At 55.8% G+C, this 16916-nt stretch overlaps 1 protein-coding gene across 2 annotated transcripts in view; it reads right to left on the bottom strand.

Moving 5' to 3' along the window:
• Positions 1-253: 253 nt before the first annotated feature.
• The window catches only part of GCN1 (GCN1 activator of EIF2AK4), a 54100-nt gene continuing 37437 nt past the window's right edge, over positions 254-16916 (bottom strand). The window contains exons 38-58 of one of the 2 annotated variants that reach the window (XM_043439177.1): positions 16692-16912; positions 15453-15521; positions 15137-15275; positions 14852-15048; positions 14510-14652; positions 13082-13199; positions 12753-12968; positions 11582-11746; positions 9807-9968; positions 9486-9578; positions 9142-9285; positions 8780-9049; positions 8449-8562; positions 7777-8007; positions 6013-6206; positions 5785-5899; positions 3881-3977; positions 3396-3544; positions 2882-2989; positions 1478-1696; positions 254-972 (exon numbers count right to left, since the gene is read on the bottom strand). In XM_043439177.1, the coding sequence (XP_043295112.1) occupies positions 847-972; positions 1478-1696; positions 2882-2989; positions 3396-3544; positions 3881-3977; positions 5785-5899; positions 6013-6206; positions 7777-8007; positions 8449-8562; positions 8780-9049; positions 9142-9285; positions 9486-9578; positions 9807-9968; positions 11582-11746; positions 12753-12968; positions 13082-13199; positions 14510-14652; positions 14852-15048; positions 15137-15275; positions 15453-15521; positions 16692-16912 (3290 nt within the window). In that variant the 3' untranslated portion in view covers positions 254-846. Of the gene's footprint in view, positions 973-1477; positions 1697-2881; positions 2990-3395; positions 3545-3880; positions 3978-5196; positions 5257-5784; positions 5900-6012; positions 6207-7776; positions 8008-8448; positions 8563-8779; positions 9050-9141; positions 9286-9485; positions 9579-9806; positions 9969-11581; positions 11747-12752; positions 12969-13081; positions 13200-14509; positions 14653-14851; positions 15049-15136; positions 15276-15452; positions 15522-16691; positions 16913-16916 lie in introns of those variants that run through there. The other variant, XM_043439186.1, reaches the window with a different exon arrangement.

Below are 16916 nucleotides of genomic sequence, written 5' to 3'. Positions count from 1 at the left end.
GGAGGTGGTTGATTTGACCCCTGGGATCTCCACACCAGTGAGATCTCAGGCCTGACTGCAGCCCTCTTGAGATCTGGTCTCAGAACAGACATGGCTGCAGGTATCTATGGGACTTCAGAGAGCAGGAGTCGCCCGGAAACCAGAGAGTTAGTTGCCTGTGCTCATGGGGACAGCTGCATGAGGCCTTGCCTTGCTCCTGATGCACGAAGCTTCATGTTTAGTGGATGTTTGGAGATTTTTAAAAATCTGCTTATCAAGATCAAATCAAAGCCTTTATTCAACATCCCTCCTTCAAACTACCTGTGTTTAAACCTGCTCCCCTCCCCCAACTTGCAAACTACTAGGGCTGTGCGAGTTCTGTCCCTGTCACCTGATGGGTCAGATCCAGGTGGGCTGCACAATGCTGAAAAGCCACGCCGAGACACTGCGCGGGCAGGCCTCTGTGGTTCTGTGCCCCTCGGGATCTAGGCAGAGGTTGGAAGCACTGGCCCTGGAGCCAGAGCTCTGGCACAAGAGACCGGGAGGCAGATGTCTGAGCCTCGCGTTCTGGACCCAGCCACGCAGAGTGGACGAGCAGCTCCTGGTGACCACTGGGCGAGGCTCACACCTGTGCTTTTTCTTCTCTTCTCCAAAGAAAAGGGTGAGAGATGGAGGAGGCAATTTTCAGTTGTGTGTAGGTTTGACTTAAGGCTTTGGCTGTGGTCTGTTGATATATTAAAATACTTTCTGGGAACGCCATCTCCTAAGCTCCCCATCAGAACAAATGTATTTTCAAAAATGAAAACAGTGAACAAAGAGGTGGAGCTGAAATGCTGACGCAGAGCCCAGCGGACGGGCCTGGGTCTGTCAGGTCAGGATGGTGTCGTCCACCTGCTCCGTGGAGTCGGCCTGACCGGCCAGCTTCTTCAGAGACCTCCGGTTGCATTCATTCAACACTTCCAAGCTGGCCACATCCAGGATCTTGCAGAGGGACTGGGGGGAGGAGGGAAACGAGGAGACAAAAATCAGAAAATGTGGCTTCCGATTTCTCCAATCAAAGACAACACTGAATGTGGACCCAGAACTAGAACCACTGAGGGGGACCCTGGAACAGCAAGGAGACTGGGTGATCCAGGCACAGCCAAGACATGCAGGCCTCATGCCCTGATGCGAGGACGGAGTGGGGCCTGGAGCGCTCAGCGCTTTAAAGGTGGCTCAGCAGGCAGGGGGCTGAGGGACAGGACTCTGGGCCCCAACAGGCAGCCCGGGGGGGCCTGTTACAGGTTTGGGAGCCACCTGAGGTTTTACTTGAAGGAGCCCTACTGCTGAAAGGAATCTGAACACCTCAGGAATAGAGGGATGTATTTCTAGGCACCAGAGCAGTCACCGCTCATGCCTGTGGGGTGGCGGAGTATGAGCCTTAAACACCATCATGCAGAAGGCCCACAAGACAAGCACCCAGAAGCCGTGGGGAGGCCCGCCAGTCCCAGGCTCCCACCTGAAACACTTCCTCTCCCTGCCTCATCTTGAGGAGGTTGACAATTGCCTGGTCGCTGTAGGCCCTGACGACGGTGTTTTTATCCTTGGTGTTGTCCAGGAGGGCCTTCAGGATGGGCTTGATGGCCTGGGGGTCCAAGGCAGGCAGCGGGTCCTTGTTTGCCCACCAGATCATCTTCTCAGCCACCAGCCTGATGTCACTGGACGGGCTCTGCAGACACTGTGCAGAGGAGCACGGGCCTCCGTCAGGCACACCCAGCCTGCTCCTCGCCGCGACCCAGGCTCTGCCCTGATGCTGCCCCTGTCGTGGGACCTGACCCCCTGCTCCCTCTGCGGCGTCCCCACTGTGGGAGGGCGGCCGGGTATGTTCGGACCCTACCTCCTCCACGTCATCTCACACCACCCTCTCCTTGGCTCGGCACTCTCAGCCCACACGGGCTTCCAACTTCCTCAAAGGCCCCACGCTGCTTCCTGCTTCACGCCCCTGCGCTGGCGGCCCCACTGCCTGGGACGTGCTTGCAGATCCTCACATGGTCAGTCCCCTCTCATTCTTCAGGCCTCAGCTCAGATGTCAGCCTTCAGGCATCTCCCCGACAGCCCTATCTAGATGAGGGCCCTCCCACAGGCCTTTTGTGTACCTCCACCTCCAGAGATCTTGCCTGCCCTGTTCACCTCTGTACTTCAGGGTCTAGCCTGGCCAGGCGCACAGCAGGTCCTCAGTAATAAACACTGAGGACAGCTGCGTGCGGGGTGACACAGGCTCAGTCCAATCAGGGCCCCGCACACCCTCCTCTCCGGGTGTCTGCAGGGTGGGGACAGCAGCCGTGGGAGCCACACTGCTCGGAGTGAGGTCAGTGCACCGGGCCACTGACACTGCCCGGGGGCTGGTTACAAAGGCAGGGTGTAGGGCTCGGCCGCATTTCTTAAAATGCAGTTTCTGGTTTTGTGTGCACACCAACATTTGAGCAGCGTGCTTTATCACACAGATGCTGGAGGCCCCTCTGCCAGGCTCCCCAGCTTTCCCAAGGGGGTCCTGCAGCCACCACAACAGCCACGCCTGCTAAGTACTGTCATGCCTGCTAAAGGGAGGCAGGAAAGCGAAGATAAATTTGAATCCAGGTCTGTCCCAAAGTTTGCAAAATTGGGGTGCCTAGAAAGAATGCCTAAAACAGAGATTCTTAACTTGATTTGGGGTCATGGATCTATGGGAGACTCTGACAAAAAATCGGGCAAAAAAAAAAGAAAAGTTGGGCAGTCTTCCAGAGACCATTCTGCATCCCAGCAGTACGGGATCAGAGACCCCCCCCGCCCTGCAGGCCACCCTCAGAGTGCCTGGAACACACGAACACACTTCCGGGGTCTTCTGGTCACGGGTCCTTTTCACGAGCCAGGCTGCCCCGCTCACCTTAATGAACAGGCTGGAGAGTTTGGCCGGCAACTGTCCTCCTCCGGTCTCGATGTGGTGCTTCATCAGGAAGCCCATGCCCCGGACCCCGCTCACAGCGATGGGGATCTGGACAGTGAGTGGAAAGCTAGATGGGGTGCCTCCGGCTCCCTCCTCGGGGCAGCAGGGTCAGGCACTGTCCCTTCCCCAGGCATTTCCGGGGACCCTGGCTCTCCACCACCAGTCCCCACCCCACCCCCGACTATCACCACCAAGACTCTTTGATGGCTCTCACAAAGAGGCTCTGACTGGCTGTGGGACAGGTGAACAAAGCCTGAGACACTAGTTTCCAGGAACAGAATCAGAGACTTTCTGGCCTAGAAGGGACCTCTGGATACTCCAACCCAAGTCCTCACTGTTTAGATGATGAAACCGGCGCCCAGGGAGACCAAGCACTGGCCCCAGGGCACAGGAGGTTACTGGCAAGTGAAACATGAGCCTCTGACCACCTGGTCCAGCCGCCCCAAAGCCTCACCCTGTCCGCCACGGCGTTACTGAGGATCATGTCCTGGACGTCGCCGCCGTACTTGCCCACGCAGAGTCTGCCGGGAGCCACGCTCACAGCCACGGAGAGAGCCAGGCTCCGCCCGTGCCGAACCATCCAGTCAATGCCAGACACATCCGCTGGGTGGAAGGACACAGGGAGGTCGACCTGCACCGTCTACCACCGGCGAAGCCCACCTCCACCACCTGAGACTCGTGTGTCAGCTCAGAGCCAGGTGGGAACCCCAGTCCTGCACACGGACCTCCCTGCCCCAAGTGGCTGCCGAGAGGCCATCCCTCACAGGCCACTCCCGACCACGGCTGCGTCCTCAGAGCAGAGACACTCCAGGCCACAAGACTCCCGGAAACTCCGTTTTGTTTTGACATTTCCAAGGAGAGGGTGGTCCAGCTGCCAGAAGACCCTCTGAGGGGCGAGGGAGACAGAGAGGCCCTGAAAAGTGCACACAAGAGGCCTACCCAGCAAGTACTGCTGAAGAACGGTGCTGAGCTCCTCTTCCGTCAGAAAGGCACACAGCTCCCCGAGGCACCCGGCCGAGGAGATGCGCGTGTTGTCCTGATAGGGCAGAGAAGGTGGTGAACCAGGGTGCTAGCCCACATGGGCTCCGCGGGCACCAGGGTGGGAGGGAGGCGGACGCCAAGTCCAGCCCTCCCTCCAGCACACGCACTCCCGCCGCCAGAGCAGGGCTGCCACTCACTGCGGATGCCACTCGGCGCCGAGTTAAAAATTACACACCCAGCACTTAACTTAATTATAGAAAACTCCAGCGTATGTGCATATGGTGATCATCATCATAATAGCAACAATAACTGTATTTACATAGCACCTTTCTTCTTACAAGCCTGAATGCTTCACGTTCATTATCTCAGTTACTATCAACAGCCCTGTGAGGCGGGGAGGGGTGCAAGCTCTGCCCACAGTCCTCAGGGAAGGCAGCTGCAGGACCACTGGGAGCTCCACCCCACCCCACTCCACCCCACCCCACTCCCAAACCTCTCATGTGTCCGCCTGTGTCCAGAGAGGCTCCCTGCTGCCCCAACATTGTGTGGGTCTGTCCTGGAAGTCAAACTGAAGCTCTAATTGGCCCAAGGCAATAGGGAAAGGCTGAGGGTTCTGTGTCAAAACCAGTCTTGTACGTAAGCGCTTCCTGGCCGCTCTCCCTGCTGGCTCACTACGGGATGCTGTGCGGAGGATTTTGGGTTACGTGCTATAGTATTTGAAGTGCCAACTTGGCGTGCCTCTCCCAAACAAAACAACCGACCAACCAACCAGGGCCTCAAGGGCCAGTGGGGAGGCATGAGCCAGGCCGGCACCCTGGATTGCCACCTCTGATCCAGTGGAAGTTCTGAGCGGGAGGAAGGTGGCCAGCCGGCAGTCTGGGCTTCTGAACTCCCAGGTGTCACACGAGGCTAAAGCTGGCTCTCTCTGACACAACACCCACTCTCTCAAAGGGGTCTATTTTAAGCTCCATTGTGGTGAAATGCAAACTGGTTTACGTACTAACTTTTGCTTGCACTGTGAGTGGCCCTATAAAAGCCCTGACAAACTGTGACCAAGAGAAGGCAGAAGCTCCCATCTGCACCCCACAAAAGACCGGGGCCTCAGCTGCGGGGGATAACTGGGCATGGGCAAACAAGGTGTGGCCCCATGTGAACCCCGAGGCCTCTCTCCAGAGATCAGCCCCACAGCATCAATCTGGCGACATGGCAGAGAGACGTCTGTCAAAGGAGAAAGAGAAAATCCTTCTCAAAGACTCAACCGCTTCGGGGCTCACCAGAGTGCAAGGCAGCCAACTGGTACTTCACAGATGCTTGCAGACAGGGCCAGGAAGGGCCTTGGGACAGAGAACCAGGAGTCACGGGCTCAGTCCCAGCTCTCACTCTACCACGTGCTAGGGCACGGCCCCAGGTCAGTCTGCCCCTCACAAAAACTGCTGAGCAGCCCGCCCGGACAGACACCAGACACTGTTTCCTAGGGGCTGTGCCCACGCTTCATTCACCTCTGGGCGAGGCTCTGCACATCAGCAAATGTTTCCAGAACCAAAAAGCGAAACTCTTCATTTTACAACTGGGGAAATGAGGGGCAGAACGGGGGAAGCGACTTGTTTAAGACTGGAGAACAAATGAACGAGAGACCTGGGACTTCAGAAACCTTAGCTTCCCTTATCTATACAATACATTGTCCATATCAACACTAGGTGCCTGTCTCCCGCACGACCAGAGGTGGGGCAAACCACAGAGTGGCACGAACGTCAGCAGTGATGATCACTCCTGACCAAGTTCTGCTTCTCGAGGCAGAGACACCAGCCCAGGGAAGGGAAACCAGCCCAGCCCGCGCACCCCGCGTCCACCTGCGGCGGTACCTCGTCGTGTCCCAGCATGTTCAGCAGGAGCGAGACGATGTTTTTCCGGATGACCACATCCACTTTGGCCCCCGCTCCCTGAATCACAAACCTCAGGGCCTGCAGCATGGTGTCCCTGCAGAACCAACGCACCCGACTCAAACCCGGCTCTCCTCCACCCGTGTTCCCACCGCACAGGCAGGGCGGGGCCACCCCACGGCCACGGCTCTCCCCGCACCAGCGCCTCACCTGACGCCCGGGTCCTCCATGACCCGGATGCCGTTCAGCAGCTCCGTGAAGAGAGGATCCACCTTGATGTGGATGGAAATGAGCTTTCCCAGTGCGTCAGCAGCCTTCAGGCGCACGCCGCGGTTAGAGTCCTGCAGGGCTTTGGTGAAGGTGGTCTGCAGCTGGGGCAGGAAGGGCTTCAGGGCGATCCCGACCTGTCGGAGAGACCCCCATCCCAGAGCCTGGCTGAGGGGGAGTGCGGACCACAGGGCACCACAGGCAGGAAAACAGCACCCCAAACCCACACGGCTCCACACTCAGGCCAGGAGTAGCGGCGCCGCAAGATGGGGGCGCCCGGCAGAGAGGGTCCCCTCAGCCTCCTCTTCTGTTTCCAGCTTCCCACGGGCTGGGAGCCGTCAGCTCGGCTTAGGGGAGCTCTGTCCATGTGGACAAGTGACTCAAAACCCCGGCTCTGAATACATTACAGAGCGGACCAGCAGACCTGTCAGTACCGTGGAAGAACATTCTGCAAAGACAGGTAAACAGGCCAGGTGCCACCTACTGCGCTATCCTACAGAACAGGCGCCCTGGGGAGGTCATCCCTGTACACACGTGCACCCACGCACTGACAATCCAGTCTGAGTCCTGACCACATGGAGGAAAAGACGCACGTCTGTGACAAACTACAGACGGGTCCCAGAGGAGAGATCTACTCAAGGCTAAAAGGGAAGACCAAAGAAGCTGTTTGCAGACTCAATGCCATTTAGGGTCTAGAGACGCTGGGGTCGGGGCTGGCAGGCTGCTGGGAAGCAGACCACAGAGTAAAGCCAGCAAAGCTACGGTGAGAGCCACCTGCCCACGGTGACACCTGGCTCACGGGCTGTGGGACAAACTCCAGGAGGGAAAGGCTCCATTTGGACACAGAATTAAAACACACACACACACAGAAGAACAGCACAGAACGGAAGGCAAAGATGATACTTAATTTAAAAGAAAAAAGAAAAGACAATTTCCAAAAGAATGAGGCTGATGCTCACAGTCCCGTTTTTTAACTGGAAAGTTGCTCCCCCACACTTTTCTCCCAGAAGGAAAAGAACTACAACTCTGTTAAGCTTTTGTATCCAAACCACAAGATTTTTTTTTAACAAAATAAATCTTGGCTGTTTATAACTCTCTAAACCTAAAGGCTTTAATTATTAGCCTGTACAGTATCAGAAACAATGTGTTGCTTTGCTCCTGACACTTTGGGCAAAAACTAAAGTTCCTGCAGGTACTCCCGGACTTCCTTTGCATTCTCTCCTCAGATTCTCTTCATCTCCCTTTACGAGGTGGTCATAAAGATGGGAAATGTATGTGAACAAGGTTTCTATTGTAGTCACATGGCCCTGGATTTTCTTCTTTGAACCACTTTAATAAAAGCGATTATCAGACACACACACGCTGGTGTGTTGAGTTAGAACGTGTCGTTAGATGTTATTTCACCTGAGCCCCATATCTCACAGCCCTTTGAGAGACAAGCAGCGTTATACCCTCAAAACACAAGTGAAGGAGCAGACTCAGAAGTTGCACGACCTTCTGAGGTCACTCTGGCCATACATCTGCCAAGTGGTGGCCTGGACTTCACCACGTGTGGTGAGTCTGGAGTCCAAGGTCTCCGCCCCCTCTGCTCTGCCGATTCCCAAGCTGAGCTGTCACCTGCCCGCGCAGCACACCGCGTGCCAGCCTCCTGTGCGCAGATCTGTGCTCCAAGACCCGAGCGGACCACGTGAACCTGTCAGTCCTCACCTTGGCCAGCAAGAGGCTGAGCGTCTCGAGCAGAGCCGCCTTCACGTTCCAGCTGAACCGGTCCCCCAGGATGCGAATCAGAGGGCCGGTGATGTTGACCACCGAGGGCCGCAGGGCATCCGCCGAGGTCAGACGGATCACCAAGCCTAACGCTTTGGCGGCTTCCTCTTTCTGTTCCGGGCTGCCAGTCAGGACCCCCTCCCGCAGCACTGGAAGGATGGACGTTACCCCCTGACAAGAGAACCACACCTGAGAGTCAAATCACAAAGGTTTTGGGCCGGGGTGTCCCCCACCCGAAGCCAGGAGCTCCTCTCGGCCACCCTCTCTTCAACTCCGTGAGCAACCGAGTCAGGTGGGCAGGGTCGTGGCCTGAGAGGGCGCTGGCTGGGGAACAGTCTCCTTGACTTGACAGTGATGAGAGCAGAGTCCCTGCAGGCCTGTCACTCATCTGCTCTGAGGCGACCTCCACAGCTGAAACGAGGTGGTGAACTCTGACCCCGTCCCCGCGGGGCCACCGTGGGGAAGCAGCATGCTGTCCGTGGAGATGTGCAGCAGCACCCAGAGCACTCCGTGGAGCAGCACACAGCTGCTCCAGCGGCCCCAGCACGGCGGCCTGGGGAAGGCGGAGGAGGGCCACACGCCCGCGGGGCCCTGCCCAGGGCCCTGGCTCACCTTCTTCGGGAGGCAGAAGCCTGGCACGTGCTCGCCTTTGCTCTCATTTCCTATGAACCGGATTTCCTTGTGCAGTTCCTCAATGAGGGCCAGCTGGTTGCCCGCATCCAGTTTCTGTGAGACACCAGGGAAAAGCAAAGAGAATATCAGGGTTCAAGTCAAGCCCTCTCAAGACGCCTTCAAAATAGTACAGCAGAGGGAAGGAAGGGTGTGGGCTGGAGTACAGGCAAGACTGGCCACACATTGACAGATGCTGAAGCTGGCTGACAGCATCTGGTCTTAGAAACGCCCGGAACTGTCTTTCACCAGAGGTGGTCCAGCAGCCCCTCACCTTGGTGATGGCATTCAGGGCATCCCAGCTCTCCTCCAGAACCACGGGGCTGGAGTCGTTGAAGAGGCGGATCAGACCTGAGACCAGGCTCCGCAGGTGGCTGGTATAGTCCGCCTTGGAGCGCGAGCAGTAGATGTTGAGGATGATGGCCGCGGCCTGCCTCATGCCCACCTCGGGGCTACGGGTGGCTTCCAACAGGTCCTCGATGATGATCCGGTGCCCGGTGTCATCCTCCACCGACAGGATCACAGCCTGACAGTTGGCCATTTCCTAAAAGCAAAGGCGACACCTCGGCTGAGCACGCGCCTCCAGGATGGGACAGGACATGGATAACAGTCCGCAGGGGTGACCGTGCCCCTCACCAGCTGCTCGTCTGGAGTCCCCAGCTTCTCCTTCAGGGCCAACATGACCGCCGGGAGGATCACGCCAAGATGACGCGTCAGGGCATCACCCGCCACAGACGAAAGGAAAGCCAGGACCCGGGTGTTGACGGGCGGGGTCGTCAGCTGCAGGAAGATGACTATCAGGCTCAGTGGGGGCTGCCCCGTGCCAGCTGTGGCGCTGGGCTCTGGGAGATCCCGTCCCTCTGCAGAGTCGCCGGCCTCCCCCAGCATCCGGGTTCAGAGCTGGTCCTCACGTAGACCCGGGGAGGGTGACGAGGCTGTGGCTGCTGGGCTAGAGGGGGTCGCCATGTGTGGGGACTTACCTTGGGCACGAGGTAGGGCAGCACCACACGGCTCTTGATGGCCATCACCTGCTTCAGACCGTCCAAGGCAAACTCGGACACCTCCTCGTCATCCTGCAGAGGGGCATGGGGTGACGCCTGGGAGCCGCTCTCCTCCCTGCCTCCTCAGTCTGGACCTCCCCAGCCCCGACATCCCCCACCGGCCCCCCAGAGTCAATGCCATTCTATACACCCACTCCCTCTGGGGCCCACACTGGCTGCCTTGACAGAGTCAGCCCCGGTGTGCGGCCTCCACGGAGATAGTGGAACCCCTCCTGGCAGGGGTGAGGCAGACCCACTCACCAGCTGCTTCAGTAAAAATGGGAGGATGTCCTCCAGGGCCTGGTGGCCGATGGTGGAGTGCAGCTGCTCGAAGGTCTTGGCCGCGGCCTCTCTGACCTCCTCCAGCGGGTCACACAAGGCCTTCCTCGCCGTGGGCACAAGGGACTCAGAGAAATACAGCACCTGCAACAGCATGAGAGCGCTGAACCTGATGTGCTGGAGGGAGGGGAAGTCAGTGGGGGATGGGGGTGGTGAGGACCTCGGCCTAGGCAGGCTTCCTGGACTCTTGCCGGGTCTACTTTTCACTCAGCTGGTTTCTGTGGAAATGCACAAGTATAAGAAAGCAGACAGGATATGTGATCTGCCCCTGAGAAGCCTTCCCCCAGTGGTGGTGGTTTTGTTGCTAAGTCACGTCTGACTCTTGCGACTCCCTGGACTGCAATCTGCCAGGCTCCTCTGCCCATGGGATTTTCCAGGCAAGAATACTCGGGTGGAGTGCCACTTCCTTCTCCAGGGGATCTTCCCAACCCAGGGATGGAACCTGCACCTCCTGTGTTGCAGATGATCTCCCACATTGTAGGCAGATTCTTTATCAACTGAGACATGGACTTAACAGTTAATAGTCTTGATTTTTTTTGGCAAGTTCCCCAGATACTCTGGTCTCTCGTGGGAATGCCAAACTCCTTCCCACGGCGAGGCCCCAAGTGACCTGGCCCCCACTCCCCAGGCTCCTTTGTTCATCCTCTTGGGAAACTCCCAGTCCTTCTTCAAGTCTCAACTCAAATACCTGCTCCTTTATGAAGTCTCTGGGTCTACAGTGGGGCCAACAACTGCTCTGTGCCCTCCGTAACCAACTCCACCAAAGCAACACCCCTCCATGACTCTAAGGACAGAATCTGAATATAGTGGCCATGCCATGGGCAAGGCCTCAGGCTTTGGGGCACTACCTATTTAATTAATCACAGTCCTATTTGATGACAGAATTTACAGAATTTGTTCTTTGAAAAATGCAGCTATAAAAACCCAAATGGCACACATGTACTGACACACGCAGAAGGATCAGATGAGGCTATTCAGGCTGAGCAACTGGCCACATGCTCGCATCTCTGACCCGCTATCCACTCATCGCTTTGGCGCTTTCATCCCAATCGAGAGTTCTATGCCTATGCTCAACCTACTCCCCAGGGATGTCTGGGAACTCAATTAGAAAAAGTAGGGATGGTGAAAGACTCCAACCCCCTTCACTGTTGCTATATGGAAACAATCTCACTGCTGGAGACGACGCATTTCCACCCACCAGGTGCTCACTCTTATCTACTCCACGCTCTCCTGCTCCCCACCACCCTCCACCTCTCACATACATGCACCTCCTTTCCTGGCTAAGCACACCACACATGTGAACTGAAGTGATGCATTGACACAAAAGGATTAACCTGAAGCCACCTCAGGAGTGCTGAGAGAAAGATTATCTCAATCTCCAAAAGCCACCCCAGGCCTCTAAATTGCTGAGGTCTTAGCCTATGAACTGATGGGAAAGCTGAGAGGTGAGAAAGCCCAGGGGGCTGTGGCCCCGTCAGTACCTCACTGCCCACAGCACCCTCTGGAGTGAGGCTGGCGTGTCCCTGAGGGTGAATTGTCGTTAATGGAGCAGCTTTTCCAGGAGCCCCCACCCCCCGGCCCTCTGAGAGGGGTGGGGGGCAGGCCTGTGGGCCCTGAGGAGATGCTCACCATGTCCCACCCCCTCGCCCTCTGAGAGGGGTGGGGGGCAGGCCTGCAGGCCCTGAGGAGATGCTCACCGCGTCCCGGCTGGTGGACTTCATGATCTCGCTCAGCCCAATGCACACGCCCTGCCTCTCGTCGCTCTTGGGAGATCTCAGGCCTTCCTCCAGGATGGGGATGATCTCCGGCAGGATTTTCTCCCCTAACTTCCGGACGAGATCTCCCAGCGTCCTGGCTGCGATCTGCCAGGCAGAGCTCAAGTCAGGACAGGGACTCCCTGCAGACCCGGGACACCCAGTGGGCCACTCCAGAATGAGGGCCCCAGGACCTCCCAGACGTTATCTGAGCCAGACTTAACTTTCCCCAATGCCCTATCCTGTGAAGAGCCCCCAGGGTGCTTGCAAAACACCACAAAATAAAATTCTCTCTGCGTCACACAGGCCTACACAGCCTAAAGAGTCGGCACCTTATGGATGAATGAGAAACTCAACACATGTTGTCCAGCTGAGGGCTGATACCCCTGGGTTGAAAACTGTGGCCTGGAAGTCACTTAACCCTCATGCTCTTGCCCAGGAAACGAGAGCTGGGTTTGTAATCACAACTTTCAGGGAAAAAGACCCATCTCCTCTGAGGCTGTGTGCAAACCCTTCTTCAGAGCCAATTATGCAATCTGTTTGCTGGGGATGGGGGTTGGGAGTGGACTGGCAGAAGTGATCATTGGCCCTGGGGGCCCTCCTCCAGCTGCCCTGGCCTTTGCTCAACCCCTGCTGCGGGCAAATTCCTTGCCCACCTCAAGGCTTGGGCGTGTCCAGCCCTGGTGTCTCAAGCACTGATCCTTTGGTCCTGAACCTCCTCACCTGCTGATGCTTACTCATCGCTCGTCTTCAAACATCCCTTTTTCTGAGAAGCCTTCTCTGAGCCCCCCAGCTGACTGACGTGATATAAGCACTGGCAGTGCCACGTAGCCCTTGCCATGGTTGCATTTTCCCCTTGTTTGTGTGACTGATTCACATCCGTTTCCTCTGCCAGACGGCAGCTCCACAGGGCCGCCTTTCTTCTCTACAAGGTCCTAGGCCCCTGCTTAACACATGGTAGATGCTTAAGAAATATTTCTTAACTAAGTAAATAAAAGATCCCCTGCTAGATGGTGGACCCCACTGCTCTCCCATTCTCTGCAGACCCAGCCTTCTAGCCTCTGAAAGGAGGCATCAGGGTTATGTGGTCAGAAGCCAGGCCCGGGACACTTACCGTTCTCTTATCCGCACACGTGCTGGCCAAGAAACCCAGCAGGAGCCCAAAGAGGGTGGGCAGGATCTCACGCAAGGTGCGGGGGGTGTTGGAGACCACAATCTTCCAGACATGCAGGGAGGCCTGCCGCACCACCAGCTGGGTGTCCGAGCGGCCCATGTACAGCCCCGCCAACACCCGGTTCCGCCGATCTACCCCCAGGGCAGTGATGATCGCCTGCAGTGGAGGAAGGGAGCCAAGAATGAGAGGTGGTGAAGCCCCCACGGTGTGCGTGCCAGTGAGTCTCCCCACCGGCAGCAGAGGGAGGAAGGGCACCTGGGGCTGCTCACCTTGTTGGACTGAGCGGTTCCGAAGTTGTCATCCTCCGAGGCAGTTTCTGTGGTCATTTTCCCAGTGACTCCTGAGATGTGGAACAGGAGATCGCCAAGGAGCTGAACAGAGCTGAACCTGAGGAGGCCAAGAAAAGAGTCACACGGGCGGAGGAGGAAGTCTCGGCCAAGCACCAGCCAGAAAAAGAGACTGAAAGGAAACGAACCCCAAATACTGGTGGTGGTTCTCTTAGAACGCGAGAAGTCACAAATGATAGTCATTTTTTGACAGTCTCCCATGTATGTTCCTTCCAACTTTTGCACTAATTAACATTACTTTAATAATGGAAAAGAATAAGCTATTTTTTAAAGCGGATACGAATATTTCTATAATAAAAGTTATTAAAGAGAAACAGAACACAGAGGGAAGTATGAGCAGGGAATCCAGGAATGCAGACCATCAGAATGCCACGTAATGAGAAGCCTAGGAGAAACTGTTTCTCTTTGAATGAATAATTATAAAATTAACAGTCATATTCAAACTGAAAATTCAATTAATACAAAAAAATATAAAGAAAGAGAGAGTAAACAAGTGCCCAGACTGCCAGCACCCAGGCCACCACCCCGACACTCCGGTGACACCCGTGTGCACATCAATCACCCTGTACACAGACACCCCTCCCACACACAGGATGTGCGAAGTGGGCCTGCACATGACCCGGCCGCGGCCCACACCACCCCACCCAACAGAAGGTTGAGGAGAGTTCTGTGTCAGCGGACGTGATACTTACACCATTCTTCGTAACGGCCGGATCAAAGTTCATGGTGTGGACGTGCTACCTGACTTTTTCAAACCTACCTCCAGGTTTTCAAATGATAAGCAGTATCGCAACACACACCTTCTAAATACATCTTTAAGCACTTGACTAAATATGCCCCTGAAATGAAATCCTAGAAGGAGAATCTCCAGATGAGAAAGCACTCACATTTAAAATTGTGATACAAACTGAAGGACTGAAGAGAAAGAACATCTTAGAAGAGAATCGGAATTACAGACACTGCTGTAGGAAACTGGAGAGTTACCAAATGGTGAAAAATGAGGATCTGGAAAAGTTGAGAGATTTTGGCAACATTCTGTTTTTCATTTCTCAGTGCGTGCATGTGTGTGTGCTAAGTCACTTCAGCTGTGTCTGACTCTTTGTGATCCTATGGACCATAGCCCACCAGACTCCTCTGTCCATGGGATTTCCCAGGCAAGAATACTGGAGTGGGTTGCCATTTCCTCTTCCAGGGGTTCTTCCTGACCCAGGGATTGAACCCATGTCTCCTAGATCTCCCACACTGGCAGGTGGTTCTTTACCACTAGCACCACCTGGGAAGCCCTCATTTCTCAGTAAGTTCCCCAAACACAAAGTTATGGCCACTGGGTCTTTCCGCCTGAGTTCTTACCTTATTCTCCAGAGGTCATCAAAGAGGCCTTGCTCCAGCTGGGGCAGCAGCAGGGCGATGGCTGTCTCGGCATACATGGAGATGACCCGCTGGCCCGCACGCAGGGCAGTATCACGCACAAACTCGTTCTCATCAGCAAGAGCCTGTGCACAGAGGGGGTGTCAGCCAGACCTGCTGCCCCCTAAGCACCCAGACCCAAGAAGAAATGCAACTCCCTATAGAGCAGGATGAGGACTCCTACCACCCAGCCGCATCTGGCAGAGAGGCCAAGCCCCCCAGGATAGAGCATGTGTCCTGGCCCCCACCCTAGGCCCTATCCTCAGTGGGGGCACTGGTGCCTACTTTGAGAATACAGGGGATGATGGGCCCCACATAAGGAGTGAATTTGTCCCCGAAGGTGATGGGCAGGTAGTTGAACATCATGATGTAGCCGTCTCGGACGTGGGGGGCAATGTCCACTTTGCTGGCTGTAGCCACAATTTCTGGCATCAGCTTCTCCAACTTCTCCACCCCCAAGCCAGCCATGACCTCAGCCAGCCCTGCAGGAAAGGGACAGAGTGAGCCCACAGGACCCGAGGGCCCGCAGAGCGCCTCCCAGGTCTGGCCCCCAGGCCCACCCTGCCTCACCCTGTGCGGCGCCTGAGCGGTCCACAGAGCTCTGCTCATAGGTCAGTGTCTCCATCAGCCACGGCAACAAGTCCTCAAAGCACGATTCCCCCATGCCCTTGACCATGGCCCCGAGCGCCTTTGCAGACACCGTCCGTACCTGTCAGGGAACCAAGAGCAGGGAAGGTGAGGAGATGTGACCACACAGGAGTGAGGAGGGGTCCCTAGGCTCTTCTGCCCTAGGGATGCAAACGCAGCTTCTCTGGCTTCTTAGCAATCGGTTGTCTGGGGTGGGGCTAAAACCATGCGCTCCCGCCCCCTTCCCTCTCAGACTCACCTCAGGCACAGGATCCAGGAGAGAGGCTTTCAGACCAGGCGTCACACTTGGCAGGTAAGGAGCCAAGTCCTGCAAAGACGGAAGGAGTGACTCAGTGGAGGCCTGAGGCCCACTTTCTCCAGACCGGTTCCTGGGTGGATCTTGACCACCCCGCTCTGCTGACTGGGAGTGCTCACAGGGGTAGAGAACCCCCTCCATCCCCCTGGTTCCCTGAAGGCCCTGTGTGATTGCTCGGAAAAACCTCTGAGGGACCGCAGGCCCTCCTCAGGAGGTGGAGAGCCCCCAGCTGCCATTCAGAGCTCTTCCTCCTCCTGGGACCGAGGGCTGCCCAGCCTCGGGCATCCACAAGGTTCTCTTAGTACTTTCCTTTCAGAGTTGCACAATCTTTACCTTAAAAGGTTTATGTCTCTTGATACAGCACCCGACTTTCAGAAACAGTTTTAAATATAGAAAGAACCTTATGTTCACTGCAGTATCATTTAAAATAGCAAGAAACCTTGGACACTATGTGACCGACAATAGAATTATGTAAGTTGCGGTATATAAACTTGTTGGAATGTTACGTAACTATTTAAGACCCGGTTTTATGAATAACTCGTTATAACTTGGACATACATTTATGTTCAGAAATGTCATTCTTAAACGTAATTTTAAAACATAATTGTCTAGGCTTCTGGAGGGCTATGGGTAAAATGTTTTGATTTTCCAACTTCCAATTTCCCAAATTTCCTAGGATTGACCTAACTTTCCACCTTATCTCTGGTGCCTGTAGCCTCAGCAAGCAAATCAGAGCTGTGGTATTAAGAGCACACACGTCAGCCTCTGGGCCTGAGTAAACAGAGCAGACCTCCCAAACTAGGCTAATTTCCTGAGAGGCTCACAGAAGCCAGCGCTTATGAGAAGAAGACACTGCCAGCAATCAAAGTGGCAGCCGCTTTCCCAACACCCCTGAAAAGTCAAAGGCCAGGCTGGACCTTTCCTCCCCATCAGTCTGTAAAAGGAGTTCATGGGGACGGGCCTCATCTAGGGGTGGAGCTAATTAAGACTTGTGTGGCTAGGCTCTCCAAGATGTGCAGAGAGCTCAGACTTCCACCCTCTACCCCAAATAGTCTATTTCTGCCCTGATACCATCATGGATCAAATGCCCACAGCTGCCCTGTGTCTACTATCGGTAGGGACTATGTGCCCTGAGCCAGCATCCATTGGTCTGTCCTGCGTGAGCCCCCCACAGGCCCATACCTTCTGGTCTGTCAGCGAGTACATGTTGCCAATGATCTGGGCGGCCATCTTCCGTGTGTCCGTGGAACGGTCCTGGAAGGCTCTCTGGACGATGGGCATGATGAGGGCCAGGGATGGGGCATCGATGAAGTGGACAAACTTGGTGTCCAGCAAGGTCTGCAAGCACTTCTGGGTCTTCCGGGAGGGGTCTGTCAGGGCGTCCAGCAGGACCGGGGCGATGGCTGC

Source organism: Cervus canadensis, chromosome 1 (genome assembly GCF_019320065.1).
Source record: "Cervus canadensis isolate Bull #8, Minnesota chromosome 1, ASM1932006v1, whole genome shotgun sequence".
Lineage (NCBI taxonomy): Eukaryota > Metazoa > Chordata > Mammalia > Artiodactyla > Cervidae > Cervus > Cervus canadensis.
This window is presented reverse-complemented; position numbering and strand designations above follow the sequence as displayed.